Source organism: Grampus griseus (assembly GCF_964374135.1).
Source record: "Grampus griseus genome assembly, chromosome: 7".
In the NCBI taxonomy this organism is placed as follows: Eukaryota; Metazoa; Chordata; class Mammalia; order Artiodactyla; family Delphinidae; genus Grampus; species Grampus griseus.
In genome coordinates, this window is record NC_139001.1 from 100,506,614 (window position 1) to 100,530,926 (window position 24,313).

At 34.5% G+C, this 24,313-nt stretch overlaps 1 protein-coding gene across 5 annotated transcripts in view; it reads left to right on the top strand.

Moving 5' to 3' along the window:
* The window catches only part of DPP10 (dipeptidyl peptidase like 10), a gene marked incomplete at both ends in the record, with an annotated part of 1,290,793 nt that overhangs the window by 1,138,416 nt on the left and 128,064 nt on the right, over positions 1–24,313 (top strand). For all 5 annotated transcript variants that reach the window (XM_082658735.1, XM_082658736.1, XM_082658734.1 and 2 more), the window contains one exon: positions 22,163–22,283. In XM_082658735.1, coding sequence (XP_082514861.1) covers positions 22,163–22,283 — 121 coding nt within the window. The remainder of the gene's footprint in view (positions 1–22,162; positions 22,284–24,313) is intronic.

Consider the following 24,313-nt stretch of genomic DNA (forward strand, 5'->3'; position numbering starts at 1 on the left):
TCGGCCAGTGGTTGGTTATGTGACTTTGGCCAAATCATTTTTCCTCTCGGCACCTCATTTTCATCAGTAGTAAAATGAAAGCATTTGACTGTGCTTTTTGACCTCCCTCATATTACATTCTATATAATTCTAAATATTATAGTCTATATTTAACTGGGATTATTTAAACCTTAAAGGTTTACCAATAACATTGAGAGAAACATATACAAAGTTGCCAGACATTAGACCTGAAGCTTCTTGAACATCTTTATGGTTACATTTTATAAAGAAATCCTGTATAACACAGTGTATTCACTGCCTTATCCACACTAAATGGTTGAATAATTGATTAAATTATTATGAAGAAAACAAGCCAGTAATTTAAAATGAAAAAATGTTGCAATGGTTCAAATACCATAGATTATAGACAGTATATTTGCATTTATCCTGTGTCTATTTTAGACATTTAAAACAATGTGTTTAATATACCTATGTAGGGCTGTCTCTAGATCCATTCCATTATGATATTCCTGAAGAGTGGCAGCAGAAGCTGCCTAAGGTATGCTAGATATGAAGATGCAGGTCTGATTCAGAGAAGTCAAGGATCAGTGTATTGATGGACAGTAGTGAGTGGGCACCAGGAAGTGGGCAGGCGCTGTAGTCCTACTGCTTCACTCTGCTGCTGTCAACAAGAGAGCTGGTCCATTAGGCCAGAGGGAAATTCTAAATACACAAAATGTTAGAACACAGAAACCCAAAATAACTTCATGTTCCTGTCACTGGAGAGTCCTTAGGAAAAATGTATAAAACTTTGATTAGTTTTAAATGATTCTTTTTCTCCAAGCCTGAGAGCAACCTACACCTGTGCCAAAATAAGTTTTATACCCTAAAGGAAGTAGTATTAGTTGTATGCGTTTTCTTTAATGATTCCTATTTGTTATTGATTCCTTATTCTTTAATATATTTGAGAAAATCATAAGAATACTAAAAATTTACAAAAATCATAGATCCTCTCATGGGGGTCATTTTGCAGGTGATTGAATCCTCATCCATTACTTACTAGCTGTTGATTTTGAGACAATTACTTAATCTCTACATGCCTTAGTTTTCTTATCTTTAAAATGGTGACAATAACAGTGCTTTACTAATAATGCTATTCTGGTATTTAATGTATAAATACAAAGCATTTTGAAAAGTATCTAGCATGTAGTATTTTAGAGGTGTTAATTTTTACTGTTTTAAAAAGATTAAAAACAATGTGTCACTTGAATTTTAACTTCTTCAGGAATTTTGGTGTTACTAGTTTTTTTGAGAAATAAGCCTAAGTTCTTTGTCATGGCATTTTCCAGTCATTTGGGAAAATTTTGGGATAAGTTCTATTCTTGTTGAGGTTATTTTTTGTGCAAGTAGACATAAATTCAATATAATTAAAGGGTATATCTCTGCAAATGGCTAACGGTCCATTTCATGTGAATATGACAGGCTTTGTCACTATTTGAAGCCATCAGCAAAAGTCAGCGATATGATTATACCAGAGATGAGCCACTGCAATACTTTAGTTTTGCATTAAATTAATCAGAGTCCTGTAGTGTTTATAAACTAAGAACAATTGATTTTTTCATCCTTAATTCTCACTCCCTAATTTTATTTGCTGTAAAATAAATCCTTGGCTATAGAGAAGAAAGGTAAGAGATTGGGCATAATTTATAGATAAAGAAGGTCTGAGTTAGAATTCAAAGGATGGAGAATTTTTTAGTAACACTAGGTGTAGGGGAAAACAGTTTGGTTGTGGCCAACTTTGTGGGAAAAAAACCTGACACAATACAGCATGTATTATTTAGAGAAGGCAGTGAGTAGACCACTTCAGCTGTAGCAAATGTTTTATAAAAAGAAATGGTGGATACTGAAGCAGGAAGAATTATGTTAGTCATTTCAGTTGAAAAGAATTCTGGTTTAAGAGGGCGTAGCCTTTTTCTTTCCAAAATAACTTCATGTTATAAAAGTTAAAATCACTCATTGTAGAACATTTGAAAAGTCATATAATTATAGGAATTCATGTAAATTCATATATAAAAGTTAAATACACCTTATCTATAATTTTACTGTAAGAATTGAAAGCTTCTAAAAGTCAGATGAAGTCTGAGCATAAGAAGGAAAAAAACATTTCACTGGTTAAAATACACTCTCTAGAATCAGAAAAAACTCAATTCAAGCTCAGATTCTGTTTTTTGTTTTGTAACTTATGGAAGGTTGAAAGCTTTAAGCTTAAACTTGCTCATTTTAAAAATGAAAGAAAATCATAACTACTCCCAGTTTTGCTTGAGGTTTAAATGAGATAGGTAATGTGCACAAGTTAAGATTTTCCAGTAAGCAGTATTAATAGTGTATATAGCTATATATGTATATGTGTATTCAGAGAGAGAGAGAGATTGAGAACCTGCCTCAAACAATTATGGGCGCAGTCTGGCTGGCTGGAAACTCTGATAAGATTGAATATCACAGTCTTGAGCTGCAGTCCTGAGGCCTTCAACTCATTGGATAAAGACCAACCACATGATTCCTTACTTAAAATGAACTGATTGTAAATGTTAATCATATCTGCAAACTGCTTTCACAGCCAGACTAGTATTTGACCAAACAGTCAGGCACCATAACTCAGCCAGATTTACACATAAAATTAGCCATCACAGCATAGTAAGCACTCAATAAATGACAGCTATTAATTGGATTCCCACTTGTCCTTTCATGTAATAACATAATTAATTCAGAATTTCATCATCTTTCCCCTAAAAATTTTTGCAGCTTATTTTCTAACGTCCCTTCTTCAATTGCTAGCCGTTGTAATTCACACCTGCAGAGATATGGTTAGCAATGCAGATCCTTAGCAACTCCCACAAGGTTATGAAATGTCACTGAGATGACACACAGTGTCATTGATGTGACACACAAGATGTGACTAAGTTGTCACATCATCTGACTCCTGACAGTTCATCACAGAACAAAGCACAGATGTTTTTCTACCTGGACCAAACTCTGTAATTTCCAGAGGGTGACACAGGGCTGCTTTGTGCTCCGAGTGATTCCCCTTTCTATACCCGTTGTTTTCTTTTCGTCAGAACTCTTTGTCAAATACTTTCCCTCCTCTTCTCTGGTAATTTTTCCAGCATTTCTACATCTAAGTGAATTGCTTACTTCTCAAGATTCTAATATTGTTCTATTTTATTTCAGATTTTTACAGTATTTTATATTATTTATTTACATTGCTGTCTTCCACCACTAAACTGTAGTCTTTTCCAGAGCAGACAGAAGAAAGAATATGCTAAATGTCCCTCTCTTCTCTCTCTCTTTCTCTCTCTCCTTTTATCTCTCTGTCTCTCCCTGCCTCTGTCTTCCCCTCATCTTCCTCCCCCTTCCTTCTTCATAAAATTCATCTTAGCACAAGGCAAAATGTAGATTTAATAAGAAATTAATGAAAGGCTAACAGTTGTTTCCATGGATAATGGGATGCCAAAGAAGGTTTTTAAGATGGCATAATATGAAAAGAAATCATTCCTGAAAAGACAGGTCTGGCAGGAAAGTTTAAAATAGAGTGTAGGTAACTGAGTCCAAAGGCAGAGAGCTAGGTTTAGAGGCCATTAGTATAACCTAGAACTGATTTGATAGATAACAATATATTTAAGAGATGAACACATCAAGTTTTAAACTGAGATCTAAAATTTGCAGTCCAACAATAAAAATTGTCTTATAAATACTTACTCAAGTAAATTAAATTATGCATATATGTATGTTTTTACATATTTTTGCAAATAATCTCATTTTAGACTCTTAATTTATTTAAACCACTTTATTGAGTACAAATAAAAGATTGAGGGCTTCCCTGGTGGCGCAGTGGTTGAGAGTCCGCCTGCCAATGCAGGGGACACGGGTTCATGACCCGGTCTGGGAAGATCCCACATACCGCGGAGCGGCTGGGCCCGTGAGCCACGGCCGCTGAGCCTGCGCGTCGGGAGTCTGTGCTCCGCAACGGGAGAGGCCACAACAGTGAGAGGCCCGCGTACCGCAAAAGAAACACAAAAAACAAAAGATTGACACATACAAAAGGCTGTACTTTGCATTGAATACATACAAAAGACTATAAAACTTGAGATGAAAATAAGTATACACCCATGAAACCATCAGCACCTTCAATGGCATAAACACGTCCATCACCTCCAAAAGATGTTTATTGCCCTCTTTAATTTTTTGTGTGATAAGAACACTTAACATAAGGTAGACTCCTTCTTTAATATTGCTAGTACTTTTTCAGTCTATTCAGGATAAAATAAAATCACCATACCCATTCTTCCGATGGCATAAAGCTTTAAAAATATCCAGTGTGTTACTTAATTTATCACAATTTAGGTGTTTAGAGAAATCACTTTTCTACATTCATTATCTATATTTTTGAAGAACGTAATGTTTAGGTAATTCTCCAAATACAATTTATCAAACTTTCCTATCACCTACATTTTTACTTACTAGAGATTTACCTTAAAATTGTATTAAAATCTTAAGTGATTAGCAATGGTTCATTGCCTCTAGGAGAGTTTCAATTTCTTTGGTGTAACTGCTTAAGTTTTCATTAAGATTTAATGAAAATTTAACTAATTAGTTAATTTCATTAATTAATGTAAACATTTTGAACAATGTTATTGACTTTTCCAGGGTGACTTTAACCCTTCTTCATTTAAAGGCAGATGTTTAAGGTAGCATTTTTCAAACATGTTGCTGAAATCTCATGTCCCCTACTAAAAATCAATATGATTTTGCTTCATATGCCATTGTGTTTTTCTCCAGTATAAAAGTAATCATTTTAATTGTCATTAAGATGTATTCAAGAAATACATGATAAGCATTTGCAAATACAAGATATACATGTGCATACTCATACACACACTACACACACACATAGTCATATGCACACACATTCACTCCCTGCTGCTGGTGTCATGTACATTTGGAACGAAAGTCTGGGGTTTAGAGTCCTAGCATACCAACATACCAGAGGTGACATAGAAGTAAATAAAGAAAAGCAGCCATTGAGAGTCAAGGTCTATTTCAAGTCAGTTCTTCACTGTGGTGTGTGTGGTGTGGTGCTCATTCCTAGGTAGTACATTGGTGCAGGAAAAGTGCCAGAAAATTTATACCATAACATCCTCTAGTGTTTGTCATGATGACCTTTTCTCTTATAAATGAATTTGCACCTTTTTTTCAAACTCCACTTATTTTCATTAGTGGTGATAAATGAAAAACAAGGTTACTTTTTCATTTTACCCAGGACAAAATCTAATGATTATATATTTTTAGTTCCAGGAAATAATAAAAGCAATCCTTCTTATTATATTCTAGTATTAGACACACCTAAGGTCTAATGGGTCTCACTTCAAGTTTGGAATCAGGAAAATCAATATCAAGAAGCTAATATGTTTTCTATAATCAATATTTTGACTGGGGATAACTGATGAACCATAATAGGATAACTATGTTTGGATTGAACAAAAATACCTTTAAACTATCTCAACCATTTTGACTGATACATTTGCATTGTATTCAGGTGTATATTTACATTAGTATATCATGTAGGCAAATGTGACAGGAAATACATTCTCATATAAGTAAAATATGGTAACAGTATAAGTGTACATGTGTAAAGAAAAAATATGCAATTACAGTGTACAATTTAAAAGAAAATTAATTTGCCTTGCTGTGCAATATAAATCTTAGTGTCTTGTAATTATTTAAACAGCATATTTATGACTTTTCTACAAAATTCAGATTTCCAAAAGAAATGGAAAATGAAATTAGTATCCTTTATAAGCACACATTTCAGATTATTTCCCTCCAATTAATTGTTGCTTATTTCAATGTAAGGAGAAAACTGAGCAACTTGCATACTGTTAGCTATACTCATATTGCTTTTAAAGGCTTTGCACAGGCCTTATCAGAAGTCACTTGATAAGTATGTGTTGACTTGACTTTGATGATTGCCTTGGACTGTAAACAAACTCTCTGAAGGCAGGAGCTCAAATTCTGTAATTCTGATAGCATGTATAACTGTATATTGAACTATGGAGTTAGCAGGCATGGGTTTTCCATGGAAAATAATAAAAGAGAAGCTGCTTAGAGAAGATGTTGTAACCTGTGCCAGCATATGCAAATGGAAGATACTTAGATGCTGACAGATGCGAGGCCAGCCCTGACCTAGATTTAGATCTAGAGAGTGATTAGAAATATTGCCAAGCTTTTATCTAGTAATAATAATAATATTAATAATTAAAAAGCAAGAAAAGAAAATCAATTCACTGTATGCTATTTGAGAATGTCTTTTTCCTGTGCTATGTTTGTAGTGTTTTATTCAACATTAAGAAAAATCAAATGGAAACCAATACTGTCATATAAAGTACCAGTTTTAATGATGGAATGTCAGAAATGTACTTCTCTCTTCTGGGGGGAGGTGGTAGTCTTTATCCTGATTTAAAGTGCTTCATTTGGTTTAATCCAGCATGAAATATAAAATTTCATAGAACTTCTAACTAGGTCTTATGAACTTGTTACTTATTACGGGTATAAAAGGCACAATGTCTATTCCAGGAATTCACAGAAAATAGACTTAAAGATGAGAATACTCACCTTTGGGAACACCTACAACATGGACCTCATCTTGCAGGGGGAATCCTCTCTGAGGTGATGGAGCGGTTTCCTAGAGGAAGTAACCAGCAAGTTGAGTTTTGGAGTTATATACTGGTGCAAGATTTGGACCTTTATTTAAAGGCGTCCCTCTGACTATAAGGAAGCTCTCAATATGAAAAGAAATAGAGTAGACTTGTATGCAATCACATGCTTTAATTCTTTTATTTATACTTTTAGTAACAGAAAACCATAACTTACTATTATTTCCAAATGTGAAAAGATAATAAAGCAAACTAGAAATATAAAATGTGTTAGCAGACTTGTACTAGAAAGAATAACCATAAAAACTCACTGTAATAAAACTCCCTATATTTCCCTTAACTTATATTTAAGCAATTTTGAGTTATTTAGTAATAATGAGGTAAATGCAACAGCCATATCTTTTCCCCTGTTTGTTTGTTTTCCAACATAAATAGCAATTTCTGCAGCACTTCTTATCTCATGCTGCTCCTAACATTGAATTAAATAATATATTGTGGAGTAAGAGCCAGAGAGATTCTAAGATTGCACATTTTTAAACTATAAATCTGGATCATACATAATCCGATGTACTGAATACTTCGGACAGTTCCTGCTAAGCAAACCATTTGAATGGAATAACAACATAGATGATGATCAGTGAAGGTTTCTAAATATTAGACTCTTTCTGTTTCATTGCAGCTAAGCTTTTGCATATCTATTATTCTTACTTTTAACCATACAGGGTTATCCTACAGTGCTGTCAAGTCATAGTCCTTCAACGGTCTAAATAAAAACTTTAAAAATAAGATTACAGTAGTGTTTTATTGTAAGATTTGACCCATGCTACACAACCCCTGAGGTATAAAGATTCCAATTAGGAAAAGTTCAGTATTTTAGTGATTTACTGTTCTTTAGTAAACGGCATGAAGAGAACTCTCTGAGAGAAACTGTGCTCTGCATTAATTTCAAGATTCCTCATGTCAGAAATAACTCCAGGCATCCTTTACATGGTGTGGTAGAGGAGCTCTCCCCTTGCTTTCCTTCTTAAGAACAACAAAGAAACTGAACATGTGAAAAGAAACTCCATATTTTATGATACTTTGGATCGACCACAGCCTAAACTATAGTCTCTGAGAAACATGAAGTGATAATTCTCCAGAGCCAGGAAAAGTTTGAAAGCAGATATGTACTTTAGTAGATTTCAGAAACTCAGAGAAATAGACAAATTGAAAATTTTAGCTGGTAATTTCAACACTTGTCTTCCGGTTAAAGATAGAACAACTATACAGAAAATCAGTGACGATATAAAAGAATTGATCGACACAGTCAATCAACATGACATAATTGACATTTACAGAACACTATACCCAAAAGTTACAGAATACAGGGCATTTTTAAGTGCTCACACTGGGTCATAAAACAAACCTCAATAAGTATAGAAGAATGGGAATAAAACAGAATATGTTCTTGGACCACAAAGGTATTAAATTAGAAATCAAAAATAAACATAAACTATACACACACATTCTTATTGGGCTACGAATATATCCAATAAGAAATATAGTACTATAGATCTAGCAATTCTAAATATAGAATTTATCCTGTGGATATATTGCACATAGATCCAAACACATAAAAAGAAAATTCACTTGAATGTTATTTACAATTTAAATAGCAGAATAAAAGAATAGAAACAACTTAAGTCATCATTATGAGACTAATAAACTATATTAGGGTGCATAAAATAATAAAATATTAAAAAGCCATTAAAATTAGTATGATTCTTCTACATGTGCAGATATGCAATGCCGTCCACTAATAAACGTGAATATAATTAATCAGTATGCTTTCTTTTTAAGTCATTGTAAATTTTTGAGACTTTGTTTCCTTTGGGTCTTATTTCTAAAACCAAGGTGTATTATCTTGGCAGCTCATCCAGTTTTAATCATATGGTTAATAAAACATGTATTAAACAATTCAGTTAGCATGAATTCAGTTCTGGTAGCATTTATTACTCCCAAATGTGATGACCTTCAAGAATTTAGTTAGTAAAATGTAGAAAACATTTTCTATAAAAAAAAAAATAGCCACTTGAGTTTTTAAAGAATAAGAAGTTTGTCCTTAGAATCTGCTATGTTAGTCACTAGAGAATTCTGTTGGAGTGAAATTAAAGAACGGCTGAGACATTTAAAATCTAGAAGCAGAAGATGATAAATCAAGAAATACTTTGGACAAAACTACAATAGTTATAGCACAATAACATGCAGATAAGGCTAGTCGAATGCATACATTTTTTTTTTTTTTTAATGAGGGAAATAGTGGGTTTGTTTCTTTGGAATTATGATTTTGGCCCACGGGCCCAGCCACTCCGTGGCATGTGGGATCCTCCCAGACCGAGTCAGGAACCCATGTCCCCTGCATCAGCAGGCGGACTCTCAACCACTGCGCCACCAGAGAAGCCCTAAAAATAAAGAGATTTTACAGAAGAAAAAAGTTATTTGAAAAGACTTTGAAGGAAGATCTGATTTATTTGCTCTGGATGTTTGGCTTGTTGTATCAGAGAATCTAAAAGGTGAAGAAAAACAAAATAAGGGATCTGCTGGGACAGAGAAGTGTTGGCTTGGTTGGCCTAGAATGTTATGGTGACTAAATATTTGGTGGATTATAAACTGTTTTTTAGAAAAATATGAAAATTTTGCTCTAAATCAATCAATTAATTCGAGTCAATCCTTGATGTTTAATTTCTCAAGATGAGTTTTATTATTGCTACTGAAGTTTGCTGACAAAGTTTACCCATATCTTGGAGAAGTGTTAATGCAATTTGAAAGCTGTGAAAATAATAGATCTTTAAGGATACAAATAATGATACAGTTACCAGTTAATTTTTATTTAAGGTAATAAGACTTATTTTAAATTGCATTTTTAAAAGTTTTAGAATATTTGGCCTGTAAGATGTTCTGATTTTTTTTTAAATTGTGGTCAACTGTATTTAGGAAATGTTATATAATATCGTGGATTTCAATGTTTCAAAATGAAATTAGCAAACTTTGAAGGATCCTGAATTGAAAGAAAGAGAGGGAGGGAGGGAGGGAGAAAGGAAGGAAAAGAGAGAGAGAGAGGAAGGAAGGGAAGGAAGGAAGGAAGGAAGGAAGGAAGGAAGGAAGGAAGGAAGGGAGAAACTAATACTGTTTAATTCAATATTTCTTAGTTGTTTACCCCAAATCAAGGGTCAGCAAACTTTCTGTAAAGGGCCAGATAGTAAATATTTTTGGTTTTGCAGGACAAGAGGCAAAATCAAGAGTATTATGTAAGTTTTAATGTAACAAGGCAGAAAAACACGTTGCCAGAAAATTCTATTGAGGTAATTCAAAGTAAAATAACAATTAAGTGTAATGTTTTATAATACATATCTACCAATAAGAAGAATGAGATTCTTTTTTGTGGCATAACTTTTCACCTAATTATGATTCCATGTAAGTGTTCCCTCTCATCAAATTAATTACACATGTTGGTCTGCAAAAACCATTCTTAGTTCATGGGCCAGGCTAGATTTTGCTCATGCACCATAATTTACTGAACCCTTCCATAGACCATGAAACTTTTTTTTCATATAATGCCTATCAGAACTAGTATTTTTATAACTAGTGTTTTAGATATTCTTTTCTGCATTGAGAGCCAGAGAATGGTAAAGCTTATTGGCATGAGCCTCATATGAAAAGGATTTTTTATAATGGGTGGAAGAATTATGTTCTAAAGGAACAAAAGGGAGCAATGAGCATCTTGAGGTATGAGATAATAAGCAGGGGTCACTAGAGAGGGTGCCTGGGTAATGATGTCCTCAAGGGAGACCAGGGTTCAGATATGGCAAAGAGGGAGAAGGAACCCTTAGAGAAGTAACAAAGTAGAGGGAAATAGGTTGGTTTTGGAGTGCCAGTTTTCAAATATAGAGTAAAAGGGCATGGAAGGTTGAGTGGGTAAAGGGCCAGGGAGTATTGAGTGTTATTATAGGGATGATGACATGGTGGAAGATAAGTTGTTAGTGACAGTAGTTAAAATCTGGAGATGTCTGATACAAACAGGAATAAATGACATGAGAGATTTCGCTGATAAAGACTGTGTGAGGAAAGTGATCACTAAGCCTGGGGCAAGGAGACTTAATTGCTGCAATGATGGGATCCATGCAAAGCTTGATGGTCTTCTTTGCTTGAACCCTGTGATGAAGGATTCTGGACAGCAGACTTACAGCCTATGCAGCCTAAATGATTTTGAGGAAGTAAATTCTGGGTGTATTTCCTCAATTCTCATTCTCCTCCTCCTCTTTTTCATCTTCCTTCTCCTTCTTACTACTTTTAAATTCCCAGAAAAGTCTTTTATTCAGGGACATTGTTTTGAAAGTTTGTCAAGCCGTCATTTTTTTCACCTTGTCTTATTCCATCCTCCATTTATAAACCCAAGAATGTATATGCACTGGTGATATTCCCCCTCCCCCTGCCCAGAATCATACTGTTCATTTGCTTCTCAGTCATATTATATCTCTTCAAGAGTTATGATACCAAGTTATCAGTGGAGGATGAATTTGGACTTTCCTATTAAAGCATCTTGCTATCTGTTTAAACATTGATTTTCTATCTCTATTAGTCTTGGTTTTGTCTATTCTAACATTAAAGTATTATATGCATCGAACTTGGAAATACACCCACCTCCCACCAAAGGCTAATGTGAAAGAAGTCCCTTTTAAGAGAGGGCATATTATTTGTCTACTGTATTAATACCTGTAGAATCAGGAGACCCATATAGGAAAGGTGTTTGGAGGTTCAGTTTGAGATATCCTATACCTTAGTTGTTAATAATACAATATCATTGAGATAATTGAGATTTCATTTCACTTCCTGCTTCTCCAAGAATAGAGGGTAATTATTTAAATTTACTCAAAATGAAATGAAAGATTCTATGATCATGATTAAAAAATTTTCAAGACACTTTATCCATCTTTGTACCTCCACAAATGGACCAATATTATTCTAGTCAGTTTTTAAATAGAACTGCTTTTCAGAATGACTAGTAAATGGATAATTGTTAAGAAAGATCTCATTCTTATCTCCTTATGTTTCCCTCCCTTCTCTCCAGCTCTCCAACAAATCTTTCATATCTATAGTCTGGCTTCATTCACCCTCTAACACACATCTCTTTGCCTTGTCATTTCTCCCCCTATTCCTTCTGCTTTTTTCTATATAGTGTGTTTTCAACATCTGATCATTTAAACCCACCTTTTCTCATGCCATTTCCTCTACTTGAATTTTGTTTTACCTTTCTCTGCCTAGGAAAATCCACCTGAACTTGTAAGTTCAGCCAAAATGTCATGCCTCATCTGAAACCTTTTCTGACCCTCCTATTCCTCAATCAGATTCAAGCTGTCTTGTGTCTTTATTCACATTCTAATAATGCTTTGTGCATCAATATGTCATACAAATACCATGTAGTTTGTTAATTACTTCTTGTTTTTTTTATCTTTCTTATTTTAAACTGTGAATTCATCAACTACAGGGACTAAGACTCAGTCAACATTGTCTCATAGACATGGTGCGTAGTAGGAGTATAGTGAAATTGCAAATGAATAAGTGACCTGTATAACCATCGTTCCTCCATGTGTGCCCCCATACATGTAGCTTGCCATCTTCTTTCATCTTTAAACTTTCTTCATTAAGAAACAAAAATATTTTAAGTAGTAAATATATATAATTATATGTGTCTTTAAATAATATGAAATGTCTGACATTAGCATTTTTAAAAAGTGGTATCTCACAAGGAAGTCTATTTTCTGTTCAAGGTAGACTTTTTCTGTTTTGTGTGTCAGTGTCTCCCCAAGAAAGAAGAAAATAAAACAAACACAGACAAAAACTGTACTATGTGATGGCAAGTGGATGAGATTTACTAGGGCAGAGATTGCCTTGTAGATGGATTAGTACATAAATCCTAACGAGTACAATTTGCTTAGAATTTTAGTGTAAAGAATTTAGCCTTTACTCTTTATGGAATGCTGAAAGTTTAATTGGACAATGTCGCAGTCAAAGCACTGACAGAAAGGGTCTGTTTTGTCATTTTATTGTATGGATGCAAGTGAGGAGAACTGAAGAGAGGGAAGCAGTGAATAAACTATTGCAAACACCAAACATGAATTAGTAAAAATCAGAAATGACTCTTTCAAACATCCTCTTACATTCTTTCATCAACAAAATAAAAAGTTATTAGGGTATATTGTGTTACAGTTACACATACATCAGAGATAGGGTTTAATTATACCCCATTGTAGCAGACAGATAACTGAAGCACAAGGAATAATCATTTCTGTAGACTCTCACATGGGTAAAAAGAAGAAGGAGACAACAAGGAAGTATTTCAAGTGCTTTTTGTCCTGCATTTCAAGTTATGCTTGAATTCATTATAAAATGAATTTAAATGACTCAGTTGATCATTAGCTCAATTAAATTTAACTTTATAAGAACATTAACTAGAATAAACAAATTAATTATGGACATAAGACATTTCATTACTAAGTTGGATTTTTATGATTATTTTACTCATATCCAGTATTTGGGGAGGATACAGTAAAAAATGTTTGGATATTCTTGTATTGAAAAAAACGGCCTGTATTTTTCATTTGTGCCCAGGGACGCCTTGAAATTGCCTGAAGTGGAATAAAGAGTCCAGAGCTGTGGGTAAAATGTGCATGGGAGATAGCCAGGGCTGGTTCCACCTACTGCATTTTTCAATTTGTTTTCTTATCAACATGCCCTTAAACTGGAAAGCATTAGGCACAGACACATTGATAAGCATATGAGAATTATGCTTCCAATCTCCCTCAATCCTCAGTCATGGAATCTCTTTTTTAAATTTTGGAGTCTCCATTTGAAATACAAGGAGTTACAATTCAAATGTAAAATCAAATTGTTTTAGCATCAGAGAATAAAGTGCATATGCACCATGCTTTTTGCTAATCCTGGGATGGATGAAAGCTGGAGAGAAACAGGGGTTAATTTAGCTTGCTCCCAACATAAGTGACAGTGAAGGGCTTTCTTACCCATGAGGCTTTGAAGGTTAAGCTGCCGCATGTCACCTGGTAATTAGGATTCCTGGAAGTAAGTGAGAGACATGGATTCACGTTCATTTCAACCGAAAATGAATTCATTAAATAGATTTCTGAAAGCTCTCAGAACCAATGAGAAAGTTGGAATTCCAGGACTGGAAAATGAACAGCAGCCAGGAGGGGTCAGGCATTGTTGAACATAGGATTTGTTTAGGAAAATTTGATTACAATGCCACAGGAATCTGTGATTAGGATACTGCAACTGGCAGCTACATCAGTCTCACAAAGAGCACTGCCAGGATTAGATCCCATGTCTCTTTGATAGAAATCCCATTTTCTACACTTTTGCTTTTATTCTTGTTTCCCATTTCAAGTTCTACTGCTATGACACATATTGGGCAGTAACATGTCCTGCTAAATTAATGTCATCATACATTGGTTTTGTTTTTCTTTACTGGCCATATCTACATTAATTTGTGTGTGCTTGTATTGGAATGCAGCATTAGATTGTAAGATCTCGTCCTTATATCCCCAAAACTTAGCACAGCATCTAGCATGTAAACAGTCCAGATACCTATTTGGTAAATGATAAAGGACTAGAAAAAAGGGTAATAAGACAAGAGATGGAGTGGTGAAGGAACAATGAAAAAGAAGAAAGTGGAGTAGAGGAAGAAATGGGTACACAATGACTAGACAATACCATCCTCTAGCATTCTGACACATATAAATCATCACATTAAAGTTTTTTTTAAATAATATAATAATGTTGATTGTCTTCAGTGGTCGCAGTTTATTTCTTGGGGCTCATAAGTATTTTAAATTAATTTTTCAATTATCAAAATGATCAATTTATCATACAGTCTTCTCTTACCCTAAATGAGGTTTAGGGAATGACACAGCCAAGAGATAGTCTGTTGTTACATTTCATTGATTGGAGTTGGTTTTCAATTATCTGTTTGCTTGCTTTTATCTGGTATCCATTTTTCTCCTAAAACAAAAATGGATAAAAGGGCTTTGGAATCAGGGAGTGACTTACATAATTAGGAATTTAAGGCAAAAGGATATATTTCACTTCTTTGAGAATGCATAATGTTCTATAAAGGTTTTACGAAATAAGAACTCTTTGAAAGGGTTTCCTGATATGAATAATTGCAAATGTCAAGGCATGAGAGTTCTCTGATAGTGATTCTATCTCTAGAATGTCAGGTACTAGTGCAAAGGTGACATGAATGATTTGAGTGAGTTATTCTATCCCAGAGATGGTTCTGCAGAGAAATGAAAGGAGTACTCTATAACCCACAGACAGATTTATTCAAAGCTAAAATGTCAGAGGTAATCAAACTATTTAACTTGTGCTCATAGCTTTACTTTGCATTACATAAATGGGCTCTCAGAATTTATTACACACTGACAAAGAAACAAAATTTTTATAAAGTTGAATGATATACTGTGGCTTTCAGTAAAATATTGATCATCTTTAAGGTAGCATTTTCAATGAATTATGATTACTGATACAATTCTGCATAATTTTTTCCTTTTTCTTTAAGTTAACAGAATGCAGCAAATAAGCAGAGCTGATTCTTGTGAACAATCCCATTTTCACAGTGCCCAGAGTAGAAACAGAGCATCATTCATATACCAGAAGACCCCTGATTTGCTCTTTACTAGTGCTACCAAACCAAACTTGGGTCTGCTCACCCACCACACAGCAAAGCTAATCTACTGACACTGGGTTGTGGTGAAGGCAAGTACAGCATTTATTTGCAGGGTGCCAAGCAAGGAGAATGGGTAGTTCATGTTCAAAGACCCAAACTCCCTGATGGCTTTCAGGGAAGTGCTTTTAAAGACAACATTTGGAGTGAGGGTTGCAGCTTGTGGACTTTCTTCTGATTGGTTGGTGGTGAGGTAACAGGGTGATCTTTCAGGGACCTTAATCAACAACCTTCTGGTTCCAACCAGTCTTGGTTCTATGTGCTTGTGGTCAGCATACAGTTACCATCTTCCACCTGGGTGGGGATCTTAGTTTTTGCATAACAACTCAAAGATATGTGTCAGATTGTTATGTGTATTCCTTAAGAAGGAACTAGGACTCTGTTTTATCCCTAAACTATAGTTTCTTGACTGCTTTTCCTTTGTTTCTTCATTCCCTCACTTCCCTAATTATTAACTGCTTGAGTCTGTTCTTTGTAACTCAGGGAAGTCCTAGGAGACTAAAGCCCTTTTTCTACAAACAAGAAACTGGGGACACAGAAGGGCTTTTATACCCAGGAAGACCCCACAGTGTCCTGCTCAGTTTCACTAGCACTATTCCCCGCCAAGGGTAATTATTATCATAACTTGCAACACAGTTGTTGACTATTACAAATAGCACTGCTATGAGCATTCTCATATATGTTCCTTGATATATTGGGTTCCCATATATGTCCATATATTGGATGTATATCCATATACATTTTTGTTATGGATATATATCCATATACATTTCCTTGGATGGAGTTGCTGAGTTTTACAGTTATGCACATGTTCTGTTTTGGTAAAAACTGTTACATATATTTACAAAGTGATTGTACCAATTCACTCGCCCACCAGAAGAGATGAAAGTTCCGGTTGCTTTACATCCTTGGCAACATTATTATTGGCTCTCATTTTCACTTTAGCCATTCTAATTGTAAAGTCAAAATACTCTGATTTTTTTTGTCTGCTTATATTCTTTCGTGTTACCAAAAGAATCTGTTATATAAATCAAAATAAGGACCTTTTATTTATAAGTTTACACTTAAGAGTCTTTAAAGACTAATTCCTCCAAGTGTTTCCTAGACTGAAATGTAGCATATTGCTTAAAAGGGAAAATTTTACTTCAAATCCAATGGAATCATATCCATTAATGGAATATGGCTTAAATATTTCAAACATTTTTATTTATTTAAAAAATACTTAAATGTCTTATGTATGTGATGGAGTTCAAGGTGGCTTATTGATAAAAAAGTATTATGTACATAATTATGTGCTTTAATACTGTCCATATGATAAAATTTTCTTATTTATTGAAAAATGATAACATCTGAATCTAATAATGATGCTAAATCACTGCAAAATCTTTTGTGTGTGATTTATTTCCAAAGTAACATTACATGAAATTCACTTATTAACATATATTTAGTTTAATATAAATTATTTAAGAAATTGATAAGTTGGAATAATTAAAAATTAAAATCTGTTCCTGGTAAAGCAAAAGGCAAAGATTCCACACAAATTTTGGAGCCACTATTGGATCAGGAAGTATGATGAAGTTGGAGTATGGTTAGTGGTCCAGGAGCCAAAAGAAGCAAGGATATGGTTATCTGAATGTTCACATCTATTAGGGCAGGTTGAAAGATGAGAACTGCATAGATTTGAAGGGTATGAAAAAAAAAAAAATATATATATATATATATATATATATATATATATATATATATATATACTGCTACTTAGTCACTATTGTTGAAGCTGGCATGCAAAAGCCACTACCAAAGGTTAAATGTCTTCCAGTTCCTAACTAGCAGCTTTCTCATATTTGCAGAAAGTAACGAGAACCCATCAAGCAAAGAAGCTGAGAAGACTAGTTTGCAAGGGAATCTTAGAATTGTAGATTTCAGGTTTCTGATGACACAGTAATAGAAGACTATGGCGGGTGGGGGGCAGGTGTGGGGCTGAGTACCAAAAGACAACATTCAGGGCTTCCCTGGTGGTGCAGTGGTTGAGAGTCCGCCTGCCGATGCAGGGGACACGGGTTCGTGCTCCGGTCCGGGAAGATCCCACATGCCGTGGAGCGGCTGGGTCCGCGAGCCATGGCCGCTGAGCCTACGCGTCTGGAGCCTGTGCTCCGCAACGGAAGAGGCCACAACAGTGAGAGGCCTGTGTACCGCAAAAAAAAAACACAAAAAAACAAAAAAAAGACAACATTCAATGTATATCTGTTGGTGAGATTCCTGGTAGTGTAAGTTTGTATTAGTATTGTCATTGTCTGGTGCACAAAAATGGATTCATTTTGAAATAATTTTCTTGTTTTGTGCCTTTTGTCACTTGACAATATCTCAGTGAAGCACCTCCAGGTCAACTCATGTAACACTAATTTATTCTCAAAGCCTGGGTGTTACTACCTGATGTGGATGAATCATAATCCATCCAGGCAAGCACTTTGATAGGTTTTCACTTTGACTCTTCATTTTGGCCATCATAAACACTGCAGAAATAAATATCACTCTTCATCATTCTGTACATATTGGTGGTTTTCTGTTTTTGTTTTTCTTACAAGACAAGGTCCCAGATTTGGGATTGCTGATGAGATGGAATATGTTTTGTTTTCAGTTGCCATGTTGCTTTTCAATATGCTTATCACATTTTATATTTTCACAATCAACATAGGAAAGGACCCCTTTCACCATATCCCTGCCAGTAATATATGTTATCTGGGATAGTTTCTTAATTACAACTTTTTCCCAGAAAGCAAGCCACAGTAGAAGGCAACCCAAATACTATCCCAACTTGGCTGTGACTTTGTAGATTCTCTTACACCATTACAACATATGGGGATTTTTGAATGATTTGTAGTTTTCTAATTTAAAATTATCATAAAAATCACTCAAATCAGTGAAGGTGGAATAGCTTTTCAGTAATATTTCAGCTAAAATAGATCTAACATTCAATTATATTTCTGTTCTATTCTGATGTTCTTTTTCAATTAAACTGGCTGAAAGTTCATAAAAGTCTGCTCTTATAAGTTTGTATTAGGCATTGTCTCTGGTTAAATCAGTCACAGTAGGGTAATTTACATTGTAATTGCTCTCAAACCTATAATCCTAATGACTTTTAACCTCAAATGTTCATTTATTGCCATATGTCCATCACAAGTTGGCTGGGGCTGGGGAAGGAGTTTGTACCATACCTCTTCACCCAGCAATCCTGGCTGCTGGGGCATCCATCATCTTAAGCATTACTGGAGTAGCAGCAGGGGAAGAGAAGGCAGAAAGTTGAAAATTGGCTCTTAAAGCCTCCTGCACAGCAATGACACATATTGTGTTTAATCATTGGTAATGAGTAATATCAATTAACACATTGATAGAATAATTTCCTGGGTCATTTACTACATATTTCTCAGTTTGTCACAGCATATAGTATTTCAGCTGTCTTCCTGTTGCCTTTCTTGTGACTTTACCAATTTTGAATTATTTTGTAAGTGTACTAAGACCATGGATTTTGAAAAACTGCTTAGTCAGCTTGCTCTATTAGCTGAAAAATTAAGTGGTCAAATAGCTATCCATTTCTATTTGTTATACTGTTTAGGTGGCCCATTGAAGGAATTGATTGATGGCGTCAAAAATATTATGACAGTTTAATCAGTAACATTAGGATAAATGGCATTAGTGTTTGTCGTATTTTCAATGTGATTTAAATCTAGTCGTAGCCCTTGATCATTGCCCTTTGGATCCAGCTTAATTTCATCAATGAGCCAAGATAGTACCTGGGAATATTTGCAGCTCCTATATTGCTAAAGTAGTGGTGAGAGTTTGTGACTATTACTTGAAGCTAATATAATTCAAGGAAAAACTTTGGTAATTTAAAAGGGTTTAAAAGACTATAAATGTATATTTTCATAAAGGCAGCCACTAATTTTTTGTCCACAGAAAAAAGATCTTGTGGATATCCCCTGATATTACAGATTTCAGCAAATGGCATTAAAATTCTGATTCCATATTGCTTGTTCTTTTACATTGAAACAGATGTCAGTTTCATGTGGAGTTTGAACATCATCCAATCTGTTCTTCAAATACAAATGTAATTACTGGTCAATGGTTTTGGTATCCAAAACCATTTATACATCTGCTGAAATCGTGGAGGTTTTATTAATTGTTTTGACTTAGAGTTTGTTCCCTTCAAAAAGCTGAGGATTTGGAACAATATTACATTGGGTTAAGTAACCCTTTTTAGTGTTTTTTAAATATTTATTATTTATTTATTTTTGGCTGTGTTGGGTCTTCGTTGCGGCATGGGGAATCTTCACTGAGGCACGCGGGATCTTTCGTTGGGCTTCTCTCTAGTTGTGGTGTGCGGTTTTCTCTTCTCTAGTCGTGGCGTGCAGGCTCCAGGGTGGGTGGGCTCTGTAGTTGCAGCACGCAGTCTCTCTAGTTGAGGCATTCAAGCTCAGTAGTTGTGGTGCGTGGGCTTAGTTGCTCTGTGGGATGTGGGATCTTAATTCCCTGACCAGGGATCGAACCACTGGACCATCAGGGAAGTCTCAAGTCACCCTTACTTTTGATAATAGTCCCATGTGCTTATGTAGCATGAGTGTGGATGATCTGAATTTCTATTTACTTACAAGTCCTAGTAGAAGGTTATGGTACAAAAAGAGGATTCCCTCCAAGTAAAGCCGATTTTGTGTGCCTATTTCATATACTGTTTGTGAAAGGCAAAAGGAGGTAGTATACAAAACACATAAAGTTTAAGCCTTAACTGGCTACCATAAAGCTAATATTATTTCTCAGTTATGAGGGGTTGTGAAAGTCATAAAAAAAAAACCACTTCCATCCAGTTTTAAGATACCTGGGATATAGTTCTCAAACTTTTGCCTAAGTGGGACCTGCATACTTTCAATAATAAGTTTATTTCCTATATTGTTATCACTTGAAAACTTTCTAAATGAAGTGAAAGCAATGAATATCATTTGTTAATACCACCCCCTCTCCTCCTAATAGTACTACCCCTACTGCTATTACTATTCTACTAACTATTCCTAATATATAGTCGTCATAATATAATCAACCCAATAGTCAATAGTTTGGGATAATTTACACCTTGGCTGAAGCTGTAGAGGTTTTGTTTTGAATTAGATTCTGTAGCGCCTGCAAAAAGTGTAAGATTTTTGAACCAGATTATCTTGCGTGAAGTCAGCCCTGCTCCTAGCAATAGCCACATGTGTTACATGTTCTACATTCATCATCTCATTTATTCTTCACATCAGATCTCTAAAGTAGGTGTGAGACATCCACATCTTATAAAAGAGAGGATTGAGATGCAGAAAGGTTAAGCAAATTATCCAAGTTATTTGGATTTTAAATTTAGGCTGCCTGATTATAAACACATGTTTAAACACCTATTATATCTTTTTACTCTCCACCCCCAACAATTCTTATTCTTATTGTCATCCTCACCTGTAATATAAACAACAGGTAGTAGTGGAATGGTTAACTAGATACACTCACTGTTAAGTGCTTGCCAAATCACCAGAATCAAAGTAGAATACCAATCAAATGTTCTGGATGTTAAGATTGCCTTCATCATTGAGCACATCAAGGTTTAAAATCTAGGACCTCATGATTAATCACACAATTATTTCAGAAGTTCTTGTGTTTGCTCTGTCTGCTTTTGTGCAATGATCCTATAGCATGCTGGAACACATGGGCACTAGGCCATCTTTCACCTTCTTAGTAAAATGTCAATCTAAATAGCAATTTGGCTTTCATTGAACAATATTTTACTCCCCGCAACAAGTGGATGAAACATGGCTCTGTGACAGTTATATCACACAGACCAACAGTTTGGAATGTTTGGCATTAAAAATATTTTAAAGTGAATTATAAATAATTTTATCCTGAATTATCTCTATTAAAGATAGTTCATTTTTTTGTGGACAGACACTTTAATTTCTACTGCTCTTCCTGTATTGGGACTATTGTTGTTGCTCCTGGTGATGTTGACATTATTTTGTAAGACTGTAATGTATTCATATTAAAACTCTTTCTTGAATCCTCAAGCACAAGGTTATTATTACTGCTATGCTATTTAGGAAAGAATTACCAGGGAAGACTGAGGCATAGGGAGGTGTGTTCCACTTATCAATCTGAAAGAATTTTGCCAGTGTTTCCTTTCATTAGTGGATCTTTGAGTTGAGCTGGAGAGAATCAGAGACATGCTCTAAAGATTATTTTATTGATCACCAATGCATTTTTTGGTAAAAGACCCCAAATTGAGGTTTTTCGAGTTGTTTGCTGTTACTAAAATGACATCTAGTACAGTTGTCAGTCTCTTAAGCCTGCAGAATATTATCTCAAACCCAAACCAATTTTGTGGTATGAGAAAAAGATTATTAAGTAGATGAAACATTGTTGTCGAATATATGGATTTAAAAGCTTCAATAGCTAGTACCATGTAATTTCTAAATGATAACTGGATATTATATGATAGAGAAAGAAACAGCCATTAATAATTGAAAGCAATAAAAATATACATTAAATAAAAACAAATTGAAAGCAGGCAAATAATAAAACACTTAGCTCTTCAGCTATTATTCTATTATATGAAAGTTTAAAAAAAGGCTTCCTAATATTTTTGGTTTTTTGGTTTGTTTGTTTTACATGTTTCCTGATCCAGATTTATATTTTTGAAAATAATATCTACTATCAACCTGATATAAAGAGTAGTTCATTGCGACTGACATCTTCTGGAAAAGAAGGAATTATTTTTAATGGAATTGCTGACTGGTTGTATGAAGGTGAGTGAATAGATTTAGTTTCAAAAGAATACAAATGATATATTTTTATACAAAATCTATAAGAAAAATCTGTTCAATTATAACAATACTTGTAGCACTATTTCTTCCTCTCATTTCCTCTCAAAATTGCCTTCATGCTTTCATATCTTTGCATCTGCTCATGTTTTGACTGGTTATGATTTACGTCTACTTATATAATTCCATGTTTGAGATATATATATATATATATATATATATATATCTCACATATACACACATACACATTTTGTTCAGGCTAAATAGATCTTATTTTTGGTGATGCTTAACTAATGAAAATGAATAATCACCTTACATCACTCTGGAATTAGATGCTGAATTTTTCTGACTCTGGGAAAGAATAAACAAAATCCTTTACTATTCAAAAAGTGCATGAAAGCCACTTAATTATTAGTCATTTCCATTAAGAACATTCTGCACATTTTAAAAGCCACTGTATAGGGACCAAAATATTCAATAAAACCTACCTAAAAAGTTATTTATAATAACTGTTGAATCAAGTTTTCCTAATAGCTGAGAATATAAGAAGGAATCAGGTGATGAAAACCTCTATCCAATTTTATCATGTACCAATTATCAGCTAGTTATAGGTACAGATTGCCTAGGAAAAACTCAAAGTGTGAGTTTAAAACCTACGTTTCAGACTCTACAACTGATCTTGGCAAAATACATCAAAATTTAAACTAAGTTAGTCTATTAAATTAAAAATTATAAAGCAAGGATCTTCCAGAGAATAAATTTTACTCTTGAGCAGTACTGGCAAATGCAATCTTTCTAGCTCAGAGTTGCTACTTTTAATTATGTAAGAAAGTAAATCATTTAGTTTATTCATTCATTCATTTCATTCATTCATGCTCTCATTTGACAGATATTATTGAAGACCTACTATGTTCCAAGTACTTGTCTAAGTGCTGAGATACATCAGGAAACAAAACAAAGTTCTGCTCTCAGCACTTTACATTAAAAGGAAAATGTTGCTGGGTGGAACTATATTATTAAGGAAGAGATATTGTAGCCCTCAAGATTTACACATATATGTGTACGTGTGTATTTATATCTATAATATATTTTGTGTATAAGCTAGCATCAAATAGTAAAAGCCACAGTTTATTCTGAGGAGTAGGGGAACCTACTGTGGAAATATCAGTGATAATTATACTATGAAATTTTACAAAATGAAATGCACAAACAGATTAGTAGGATTCTTTGGTTGAGAGTGTCAAAAAACTGACTCTGGCTTTCTTATTTCAAATGATGGATTATTAGAGGGGCCTGAGATGCCCCAATGAATTGAAAAAACAGGTGAGGAACAAACTTGAAACCTTGGTAGTTCTGAGAATCTAGGTAGTAAGAATTAACCACCTCTTACCTAGAGGAGCTAGGAAAGACACACCTTTTATCTTCAAAATATTTTTGGTACTGTAGGAGACTCTGAAAGATGAAGAAACCATGCCCATGCAGTGTACTAAGTAATAAATCACAGTAAACACAGGATTCTATGAAAAAACAAAGGAGTCAGACTTAGCCCATTTTAGGGATTTGTAAATATTTTCTTAATGGGGAAACCCTCTGAGCTGAGCCTCAAAGAATAAGAAGTTTAACACAGAAGAAGAAACCAGGAAGGAAAAATCCAAGCAGGAGTTAAAAGCTTGAAGAAGCATAGAAGGGTTAAATAGCATAGTGTGTGCCCAGGGAACTAAAATCAGCTTGGTATTATTGAGGCATAAAATTTGAGAAAAGGAAGGCAACAAGAACCAAGAGGCAGTAACCCTAAAAATTATCTGGGATTTCAATTATTTTCCACTATTAAATGGAGAAACTAATACAGCTTTTCAGGAAAGGAAGTGTCAAGATTAGATCTTCCACATAAATAGATCATTTTGGCTAGAATGTAAAGCTGGAATTGAATAGTGAAAAGAACCAATGAGCAGCTATAAGGCTTTTTCTATGTTCTATCAAGAGATAATGAGCAAGAGGACTAGGGTTAAAGCAGG